The sequence below is a fragment of the Colias eurytheme genome, chromosome 20 (genome assembly GCF_061535395.1).
Source record: "Colias eurytheme isolate Ceu_HAF_F1 chromosome 20, ilColEury1 Martin Lab GWU primary, whole genome shotgun sequence".
Lineage (NCBI taxonomy): Eukaryota > Metazoa > Arthropoda > Insecta > Lepidoptera > Pieridae > Colias > Colias eurytheme.
This window is the reverse complement of record NC_142999.1, coordinates 8921893-8934023: the sequence shown is the minus strand read 5'-3', so window position 1 is coordinate 8934023 and position 12131 is coordinate 8921893. Positions and strand designations below refer to the sequence as shown.

Below are 12131 nucleotides of genomic sequence, written 5' to 3'. Positions count from 1 at the left end.
ACAGACAGAGTTACTTTCGCATTTATAATATTAGTATGGATAGTATGGATTTAAGGTACTTTTCCTAAACGTGCCTTATGACGATCATAAAGCAAGCATAGAGCGGCTATTCCAAATCAAATTAAAATATTTTATAAACTTTTTCAATAATTAAATTGTACCATTATGAATTCTTTATTATACGCTTCAACCGCTGAATGAAGCGATATGATTGGTTCTTTACAAACTCATCCCTTGCTACGCATCCTCGCACATCTCTGGTGGACAGGCAAGCAGGCTTATGTACCTCCATTTAGCACTCATCCACACCTAAAAAAAGTTAAAATAAATAATATATTTATTTGCAGAAATGTCGCCGTGCACCATGGCAACTTGTGTGGTGGCGCTGCTGGCTCTGTGCAGCGCGCCGGGAGCCGTGTCTCTGGACCTCAACCGTCTTTATGGACATCATACGAAGCGATCTGGTGAGAAAGTCCCTGAGTAAAAATATTTAGAAACAATACATAAGTCCAAAACAAAAACACGACGATCGCCTCAACTAGGAATATATCTGTGCCAGAGACATAATAGAGTACTTGTTGCACTCGAAGACACACGCTCATTGGGTGAAAAATAGTTTACAATGCGTTGTGACTTGTGATTACAGTTAAAGATGCACGTCGTGAAATTTATGAAATAGTCCTATTGAAAACGCTCATGATGCGTTGAATCACAGGAAGACCAAAATGAAATTCATGTCATGGCTGATATATTACTATTAGACGACGACACGTTATAGCCATGAAGAAAATCCACGCGTGAGCAAAACATAGAGCCATAACACAAATTTCGAGAGTTTGATCTTTTACTGTAACCAGATTTTTTACTTTTTTTTTTTTGCTCAATCTGTGTTGCCGGTGTTTGAGCGTATCACACTCATAGACTTTATTCATACATTACATTTTATTCATAGACCAGCTGCAGATTCACGTGCTACGTGCTTATAATATTTATTCAGTGCTTCACACAACAACACCACGTAACGTTTTAATAAAATATTTTAATACAGTTTCTTATTCCTTGATTAATAACAAGAAATTTCACATCTAATAGCGGTGTCACAGATAAATAATTGCTATCACAAAACACGTACGTTATGTACGGTAAATGTCATTTATTCTACCTCCCTTTGTTTTGTTGACAAGGCTGGGTGGGCTAGAAGCCTGGAGCAGACATCAAAGGTCACAGAAAATTAGCAATTTATACTAGTTTCAGTACTTATGTGTAGGTGAAATTCACTAAATCCACATGCGAGGGAGAGATTAGAATTAAATTAGGTTACACTAACATTGCTACGATTTGTCATTTTGTCAAGTTGTATTTTAGCTTCGGTCTTGTATTTCGTGGAATTTAACGATGAATATATTATTTCGAATTTGTAATTCTCAAATACATTACTGCAAATTCAAATTCTGAGAAGCTTTTATAGGAATGAAAACATTTTTATAATAAATGAAAATAATATTTGTATTTCGTTTCTCGTTAAGTATTGGTTTTATTCTATTCCTATTAACATGAATATGTATGTTATGGAAAATATTTGGACATAGATTTCAAAGTTGGAATAGCCTACTAAAAATATAATACTTATATTATCAAAAAAGATATTCCTAATTGTCTATTGTGGTATAAATACATAATGCATCTAAAGTATAAGTAGATAATTTCATTATCAATAATAACATTTTCAACATTTGAATGACGTATTAAGTATTTTATCATAATTAACTGTTTGTTATGCATACACGAGTCGTAGAGACGAAATTGGTTTTGAAATGCTCTCTCATACACTGTCTGAATTATGTTTTAGTGATGTGTGAATAGCGTAAAGCGATGAATTTTGATTAAATTTTAAGGTCGTTGTACACTTTCATGTGAAATCTAGTCATCAATTTCGACAATGTTACTATAAGACTAGGTTTATTAATTAAAATAATAGTGTTTCAACTGCATTGTATAATAGGTAATCAAAACGTTTCTACGATACCTATTTTATAAATTGTTTTAATTATGTACACTGTACATATCAAAGGCATTCAAGTTGTATTGTAGGTATGTTCGTATTGATCCCAACAAGAACAAAATATGTTACTTAGTCACGAATATTGTTCAGCTCTATTGCACTCTTCATTACTCATGTTAAATCTAATGATTATTTTATACAATACTAGCTTACCGCCCGCGGCTTCGCCCGCTTTGTCTAAATCCTAATAAATTATATACTAAAACCTCGAGAACCACTCTATCTATTAAAAAAAACACATCAAAATCCGTTGCGTAGTTTTAAAGATTTAAGCATACATAGGGACATAGGGACAGAGAAAGCGACTTTGTTTTATACTATGTAGTGATAATATGTAAGAGAACTACATTTTTTATTTACTTTTAATGATCTCCGAAACAACACTCTATCCAAAAAGATTTGCCGTATTTTTCCTCGGCCTTTCTTCGGGACTCGCCTATTCATCAAGTCTTGATTTCTACACGGCAAATATGATCAAAATACGTGAAGAAATATGAACATACGTATTTACAGATATCGATTAAAATATTACTGAAATATTAATATTAAAAGCATAAAATGGGACTGTGAAAAGCGAGCTTTATTCTCATAATGGCGGCCTTGCTTACGTCATACTCAATTACGAGCTATGAATCAAATTAACAGAAAATGTATCTCGCTGTAAACAATGTGCTGATTTGAAATTTAATTAATATTTCAAAGAACTGTTAATTAATAAACGTTTTCATTTGCAAATTGTTTGAAATTTGACTATTATTGAAACGGTTTTATTTTTTCGATATAGGGATGGAATGAGAGAAACTTAATTGTTGCTTAAGTTCAAAGAAAAACAAAGGAAATACTGCGCATATATTTTTTATGATTTGAAGCCGAGAAAATTACATGTACAACAAGTAAAACAAGATAAAGTAGTGACTTGTATAAAGCCAAATCTTTTCCTGTAAAGCTTTGCTGTCTCTATGACTCATATATAGAGACATAGAGACTTGATTTGCGACACAATACACAAGTATGTAAGTACATAATTATTTACCCTTTCATACAAACCAAAATATATGAAATGAAAACACAAAGAAAATTCATATATAATGTGGACATTTTACTGCACCGCTGTAACAATACTCTGCTGAAATATACTTGCGATAAAATTAAAAAAACAAAGTTTAAATAATTGTTGAGTCAACGTCGCAACTGAAATTAATTGCTCCTGGGAACTTTAAACTTTGAAAGTTCATGCGCTAGCGAATAGTTATAAATCAGGCGACGAGAGTTAAGACGTTGTTCTATTATTTTTTTCTTGTAAAGAAAAGGTGGTTTAATGAAAGTTATGTAGAAGTAATAAATTCCGAAGGTTCACTTTTAGTTTCTATTTTATTCTACTTTAAATACTACAGACTTCTTATGTTTTTGTTTATTCAAATACGAAAATTATTTAATTATTTAAAGTGTTTCTTTATGTAATGTACCTAAGTACATTTTGTTAATAATTATTTGATAATTTGTACTAAACTTAATTTTGCTTACGACGTTTAGTCCGAATTCTAATGCAATATTAAAATACCATCAGCGGCCCTTCGTATTTGGACGTATAAATAAAGAAATATTTATGTAAATAATCAAACCATTTCTAAATTTTAGATTTATCCCGATCTTCAAAGGGAAAATAACTCAAGGTTTTGTCAATTGAAATACATTTTTGATTTATTAGGACTGCTTATTTTAGCAGTAATTTTTTTTATCAAATAAAAATACTACTACTTTTACTAATACTTTTTTATTTAAAAAATTAACCGTCCACGGACGGGATAAAATGATATCCTATAGCAGTTATATTTCCAATGTGGGAAAGTGATGCCGCTAGACGACCTATATAACGCTGTCACTCTTCCACGCTGGAAATAATACTGCTTCAAGACATCATGGTCCAGGGCAGCCCCGGGTGACTTACATTATTAATAGAAACAAAAACGATATGTATCCCTGTGTTAATTGAACGGAGATTGGACAGACCAATCTTGTTATAATTTTTAGGTTGGTTATATGGTTATTTTTATAAAAATTTACTATTAAAAAGATTGTAGGTTTTCGTTGAAATATCTAAGGTAATTGTAGAGAACAACGCAAATCTTTGGAATAATAAATCTTACAAAATGCCGAATTATGTAAATACGTCCCAATACAACTTCTATATTAAATTTTAAAGTAGTAGTTAACTTGGTAAATATGTTACAGTTTCTAACTTATTTACCCCTCTCAACAATGTCTTCAAGTTTATACAATTTGTGAACAAGTTTCTAATATTACATATTTAGTAAAATCTGTATTAACTAAATAATACATTTTTTATGAACGAAAATTCATAGCGCGCTCGCTTGGAGTTTTTCAAAGGAATAAATTATTACGGTATAAAACTTGTTCAACTTTTTCAATTCGGCATTTCGATTTTATTCTATTCATCTTCCATTTAAATGACCTTGTGAAATGAATATTTTAATTCCTTTACATTTATTTGAATAAATGGTGAACAGGTGGTACCTACTTTTTATTCCATGTTTAGGTATTCATTTTGTACTTATCTATAGGTATATACTATATTGATTTACAAAAAATAACAATCATTCAATAAAATATCATGCCTGTACAAAATTAAAAGCATTTTTAATCTTGGTAAAAACTATGTAAAAGCTTGAACTATGTGAAATAAATTGGTTTAGAAAGATACCGAACAATTAAAAAAATAACGCATGAAGTTATTATAAGTAACAACCTTTGAAAATGTTGAAAACTAGTATTATAGTCGCACAACGGTTCCATAAATTTTTAAAACAAACAAAATAAACTTGATACCTGCTTAATACCGATATAAAATATTGATGTCGACCCTTAGACCTGGATTAAGAATAGTTTCGATGAGCTGCCAATAGTTTTTCTTAGAAAATCCTTTTCTGGCATCGCCCGCGGGATTACGATAAGTTTGATTTCTTTTATACCAGAGGAATGTTCCTTTTATCAATATTGCGACCAACCTCATTTCAATAAAATATTCTTTTCTAAAGCAAAAATGTTGCTTGCCTCACAATATTTTCATTGAAACAAGAACTGTCGGCTCACTTCATTTGCAAGTTCCATTAGCCTTCTTCGTAGCGAATTCTTATTTTATTTGGTTTGTACTTATATATTTTCTCTTCTCCTACTGCGGTTCGTTTAACCAATTTCCCTTCCTCGTAATGACAATTCATTAGGGTTTTTGTTGCGTCCAGTTTTTCTAAGAAATACGTTTGTAATATCGTGATCTTTACGGTACTCTAGGCGCGGTCGTTTTGACTGAAATTGTCATAATTGCCTCAAAGCTTTTACAGTATAGTGCCACAAACTTATCTGACTAACAGAAAGCCACTTGCATAGGGGGGCGGCCCCCCTATGCAAGTGGCTTTCTGTTAGCGTAGCGTTCAATAGAATAGACTACGAATGTATGAGATTGACGTAAGCTGTAGACATGTTTATCTACAGCTTACGTCAATCTCATACATTCGTAGTCTATTCTATTGAACGCTACGCTAACAGAAAGCCACTTGCATAGGGGGGCTGGTGACAGTGTCACTGATGTCGCTTTCTTTTATATAAACAAAATATTCCGTATGAAAAGTCTCTGAAAATGTGACATTTCAAAATGGCGGCACGTAGTTCCAGTTTTTGCCACCGGGTCAGATAAGTTTGTGGCACTGTACGGGACTCTAGTACGTTTAATATCAATGAACGTTAATTAATTCGTGTCTTGGAACTTCTTTTCTTTCGAATATTATCTTTGAGGATGTATTTCTCTGAATTAAGTAAAGGTCTACGTCCTATGATGCACGTGTTAAGAGAATTTTTGCATTTGCAATTGCAATAGCAGGTAAAACAAAAATTAGACGTAGGCAGGTAAACTTAGATTTAACATCCTTAATAATAGCATGTTTATTATATTTTTATCATCATACCAAACATTAAATCCTTGACAATATAGATGTCTCATTTTATAAATATGAGGGCTAGGTTAAATATCTGGATTTAATATCTATGATATCTATTATATTTAATAACATATGTGTTGAAGTTCAGATCAATAAATTGCCTTATTTTTATTTATTGATATTGCTCAGGAAGCAATAAAATATAGTATAACATTATTCATTGTTTCATTTCAGAATACTGCCATCCATACGAGCCGTTCAAGTGTCCCGTGGATGGCAACTGCATTTCCATCCAATATTTGTGCGATGGCGCGCCAGACTGCATCGACGGGTATGATGAGGACTCCAAGCTTTGCACTGCAGGTAGGTACCTATATAATATATTTTATACTTAGGAATATACTATAATAGTAGTGGCTCGACCTTTTTTTTGGTCTTATTCAAAGCAGTTATTGTTCTAAACCCAGTGGACACAAATCAAACAAAAAATCATTAAAATCCGTTCAGCTGCTTTTGACTAAGGTACCTAAGTGGTAACTATCACGACTTTCTTTCATGCATTAAGCATATTTACCCCATTATGTATTAATTGTTATACACGTAGGTGTGCGTCCACACTGAATGCGCGGTGGCGGCGGCCTAGGCGGGCGCGACGAGCGGGCGCTCGCGGTGGCCACACCGACGCGCGAGATCAAGTAGCGGTTCGATGTTTTTCGGGTGTTGCAAACTTTGGACGATTTGCTATTTTTACTGGACAGTCCGATTTTGAGATGAGATCATTATAGAAGTTGTACACGAAATAAATAAAACAGAGGAATAACGGGTGAATCTTATATGAAGAATTGAGATTATACCCTACAAAATTACTGTGGTGTATATAAGTGTTTTAGATTGAATCGCACTTATAAATAAAGAAGTTTCACTTCAACAATTAAGTATTTACCGCTATTTTACGAAAAACAATAAAAGGATATAATATAAGAAGTCGAGCGACAAGACCGAACTGGTTTGATACCCCCGCCGTCCGCGCATTGGGTCGCTTGCTAACTAGGCCCGTAGTGTGGCCAGAACGCGCGGATAGGAGAGTTTGAAAACTACGCGCGCTGGCTCGCTCATTACCGTCGCACTAGGCTTCCGCCTTAGTCATTTCAATGTGGACGCAAAGGCGCGTTTTATACGTTTGATATTTCGCGCCCGCCGTCGCAACCGCGCTAGGCTCGCAGTGTGGACCTGCACCTGACTAACAATATCTGTTATTTCGACATACATCAAGTACCTAACTACCTCAATATAAATAGCTACACGAAGGCCTTATTCGTATATAACTTTCCATTTGCCTTTGAATAATAAATGTACTGAATGTTTATAGTACTGAGCTTATCCATACTATAATACATATAAATGCGAAAGTAACTCTGTCTGTCTGTCTGTTACTCAATAACGCCTTAACTACTGAACCAATTTGCATGAAATTTGGTATAGAGATATTTTGATACCCGAGAAAGGACATAGGATAGGTTTTATCCCGGAAATCCCACGGGAACGGGAACTATGCCGGATTTTCTTTGACTGCGCGGGCGATGCGGCGGGTGGAAAACTAGTACCTAAGTTATAATAAGAGAAATATGTCTATTTATTTATGAAATCTTTGAAACAGCTTTTACGTGTGGTATACCTACATTATGTAATTAATGTTATTTAGTACGATCAAGTAGAATCGCAATCTAAATCTATACAAATATTATAAAGAGGAAAGGTTTGATTTTTTGTTTGTTTGTATGAATTGAATAGGCTCCGAAACTACTTGGCAGATTTGAAAAATTCTTTCACTGTTGGAAAGCTACATCATTTCTGAGTGACATAGGCTAGGTTTTATCCCGGAAATCCCACGGGAACGGGAACTATGCGGGTTTTTTTTGAAAACGCGGGCGAAGCCGCAGGCGGAATGCTAGTATCTTATAAGTAACTGTTATTTATCAGATATTTGTTATTAGTTAGTTAGTTACTCAAATATTAAATAAATTGGAATTTGGGAAAAATAGCTCAAGGTCTATTCATTAATCAGAATGATATTAGTGATTTTTGCCTGATCATTAATTACCTTTTCTGCGAATCATTTTTGCTTATAAATTATATTAGATATGATTAGACTTTTTTCCTCACAAAAGCTTGATATCTATGATTTATGATTAATTGGTATTACATTACGATATAAAATCAAGAAATTTATTACCTAACTGTGACTACGAAGTATAGATGGAGTATAGTATAGTTCGTAAATTATTTTTTACTACCTTTCCGCCCGCGTTTTGAAAGAAAAACCCGCATAGTTCCCGTTCCCGTGGGATTTCCGGGATGAAACCTATTCTATGTGTTAATCCAAGTTACCCTCTATATGTGTGCTAAATTTCATTGTAATCGGTTCAGTAGTACATATTTGCGTGAAAGAATAACAAACACACACACACACACATCCTCACAAACTTTCGCATTTATAATACTAGATTTCCGCCCGCGTTTTCAAAGGAAAACCCACATAGTTCCCGTTCCCGTGGGATTTCCGGGATAAAACCTATCCTATGTGTTAATCCAAGTTACCCTCTATATGTGTGCTAAATTTCATTGTAATCGGTTCAGTAGTTTTTACGTGAAAGAGTAACAAACATCCATACAAACTTTCGCCTTTATAATAGTATTAAGATTATAAGCCATAAGGATAGTAGGATGTGAAAAGGGTGTCCCTGCAGAACAACGTTACGTCAGCTAGATAATTTAAAAAATATAGTTAGGTCGTAGTTGAATTCCCAAACATGCCACCATAATAAATTTAAACAGAAAATATTCACCAGAGACTGATATTATTGATCAATTTAATTTATTACCTTTGGCCTGTTTACCCGAGGGAACAGATTTATCAGCACTCAAATGACCTACATTCCCAAAATTTACAATTTGCCAAAACGTTCCATTCTATGCAACATTTAGTTGTTGAAATTATCCTTCATTTGCGTAACGAGACCAAAGTGGACTATGTAATTTGGGGAACACATTTTGCATTAATTACTAAATGAATATGGGTCGTAAACATGCTGCTATTACAAAGTTTTGGGTAGATTTATATGGAGTATGATTTATTTAATGTTGCGAATATCATCTTTAAGTAAAAGGGTTAGGACTTAACTAACTTAGGAGTTATAAATCTTACTAGTTACGTCTTTATTCATTAAAATAATAGTTACCGTTAAAGTTTACCGACACTTTAGTTCAAATAAGCATTTTATAATGGTTTTTTATAGCATCATAAAAAATTGCATAACAATTATTTATTTCGTTGTTATTCGAAGATACCTAAACATATATTGTGTTTTGTTATTTCGATTTCTATGCATATATTAGGTACATAAATTAGAAAGTTTGCATAAGTATGAACAGATATAATTACTGATATATAATTTAAAAACGTATATTTAATATTATTCATAATAACGTATTTTTTTTTCAGCTAAGCGGCCACCAGTAGAGGAAACTGCGTCTTTCCTCCAGTCACTGCTTGCGTCGCATGGCCCGAATTATTTGGAGAAGCTCTTCGGCAACAAAGCGAGAGATGCCTTGGAACCGTTGGGAGGCGTTGAGAAGGTTGCTATTGCTTTGTCTGGTAAGTTATTACTCAGTATGGTTAGGTTTATAGATTTTCTGTGATGATTTAGATTAAATATATAAAAATAATATGTTCAGTGACATGAAGTAGATAGATTAATATAGGGTTATACGCAGATAATTGAATTTTGAGATTCTTGTTTTCTAAAGATATCCATTAAGAAAATAACCAAGTATCCATTACCAAAAAATATTATACCTATTTGTGTTATTTGATGATTTTCATTTTAGCAAAGTATTTGTTACCTATTATTAAAACAAATTTTTATGATATTATTTTTATAATTACAGAGTCTCAAACGATTGAAGATTTCGGTGCTGCCTTACACTTGATGAGATCTGACCTCGAGCATCTACGCTCCGTATTCATGGCTGTAGAAAATGGCGACCTTGGCATGTTGAAATCCCTCGGTATCAAGGACAGCGAGCTCGGGGACGTCAAATTCTTCCTCGAGAAACTTGTGAACACCGGCTTCCTAGACTGAGTGGCACCGGAGTCAGCCTCTGACTACTATCACGTCGTCCAATACGGTCCCATCAGCTCATCTTTCTACAGCTACCTTCCCTATGAATCTATGAAGTATAAGAGAAATTAAATTTCTTCGCGCACTCATTCCATCCGGTTACGATTTCTCACCGGCCACAGACTCGAGCCGAATGGAATGATTCCATGATACTTTTTTTAATTTTTGCGCCAATTTCTTCTTTTTTTGTCTATGACTATGTAACAGCGCAAGTAACAGCGCTTTTTATTACCTATATTTTTTTATTTAAACGTACAGGCAACTTCTCGCGTCGTAATCATGAAAATGTGCCAATCGTGTATGTTGGGGAAAATGTAAAAAGAGATAAATAGCAAGCTTTCGAAAAACATTGAAATGTAATTTATAGGGAAGGAATTTCGGACACATTTTCGCACATATTCATGATCCTGTACATACTTATAAATTAAATTTTAATATGTTATCGTCGCCCTAAACATCTTTCTAAACCTTCGTGCAAAGCCAATGTCAGAGGCGACTCCATAATATGTAAGATGTCCATTCTAAGCGAGATATAAAGCTAATAATCGTTTCGTTTAAAAATTATGTTTCAGTTGAAAAAAAAAATCTTTAAAAAAGTATAGAATGCATGCGCTTTATATCTGGCTTTTGAAAATCCAGAGTAGGACCATTTACAACATATCATTGTAATTTAGATGTAGTTTATATAATAGATAATCTGTAGCGAATACTAATGAAATATATAGAATATTTGTAGGTATTGTAGGTCATTATTTGTGCCCTTATCGAAACGATACATATCATTGAGCGGTGCTCAAAATCGGTTACATATCAAAATGTGATTTGGTAAATATAATATATCAAATGTTATAGCATAGTGTCTACATTTCTTATTCTATAATCTATGGTATTTTTGAAATGCGGGCTAGTAGACAACGAATAAATAAGTGGAGAAGATCTAGGTAAGGTTGGTTAACAATTAACATCAATTGTATCTTGGTAAAGGCTGGGTTTATGTACCAATGGATGCAATTCATAAATCCATTAAAAATCATTGCATAATGAAAAATATTTTTTTTTGTGTTCATACCAATGTCTCAATTATTATTCACACTACGAGTAATACTTTACTGAATATACAATATAATTGGTACCCACACAGTAATTATTCTTCTTTTGGGTGAGGTTGATTAATCTGATTATCTGACACGTCATTGAGAAAGTACCACTATAGCGAATCTATGACTTATAAAAACTAATACCTTAACCTATCATTATATCTAGACCTAAGCTATTCTTCAATTAATATAGTAGAATACTTAAGAATATTTTAACTTACGTCAGATGATTATAATTGATAGAAACCTATCTACGATATTCTTATAATATGTGTTTTGATTCTATGTATATGGCTTATGTATTCTTAAATACAATAAATAAATTATCTTGCAGTCGTCTTTTATTTACCTATTTTTTCCTACAACCCCATTCCATTCAATCCAATTTTCATAATAAGTAACATGTACTTGATTTTACGTAACGTCGCGTACGTAATTTTGTAACCTAGTCTTTGCTTCGATTCCGGAGGAGAACTACTAAGAGAAAACTGTTCTAGGCACTTGTCCGTAATGATAATAATTTTATTAGAAACAGTAATAGGTAATTATATTCAGATAGGGATTACACCACAGATCACTAAATAGTTATCTACTACGGTACTTTTGGCGCGTGGCGAAATTCGGACGAGATGTCGGATATTTCCTTAGCTCGGGGGTAGATTTACGTAATGGCAATATTATTATTGGCGCTGACAGCGCCGCGTCTACGAGACTTCTTTTATGGCGAGCATTCTAATTCCGTCGTCTTGTGTTATCTAGAACGACCACAGAGAATGGCCGTTTTTGACGGATCGTTGAGTCTTGTTTTGATGTGCTATTAATTATTATTATTTTAAAA

General features: G+C 33.4%; 1 protein-coding gene across 1 annotated transcript in view; it reads left to right on the top strand.

Moving 5' to 3' along the window:
- The window catches only part of LOC149899835 (IDLSRF-like peptide), a 56793-nt gene extending 45438 nt beyond the window's left edge, over positions 1-11355 (top strand). Inside the window, exons 2-5 of the mRNA XM_090113706.1 lie at positions 348-464; positions 6250-6378; positions 9518-9670; positions 9964-11355. Coding sequence (XP_089969832.1) covers positions 350-464; positions 6250-6378; positions 9518-9670; positions 9964-10157 — 591 coding nt within the window. The 5' untranslated portion in view covers positions 348-349 and the 3' untranslated portion in view covers positions 10158-11355. The remainder of the gene's footprint in view (positions 1-347; positions 465-6249; positions 6379-9517; positions 9671-9963) is intronic.
- Positions 11356-12131: the final 776 nt, after the last annotated feature.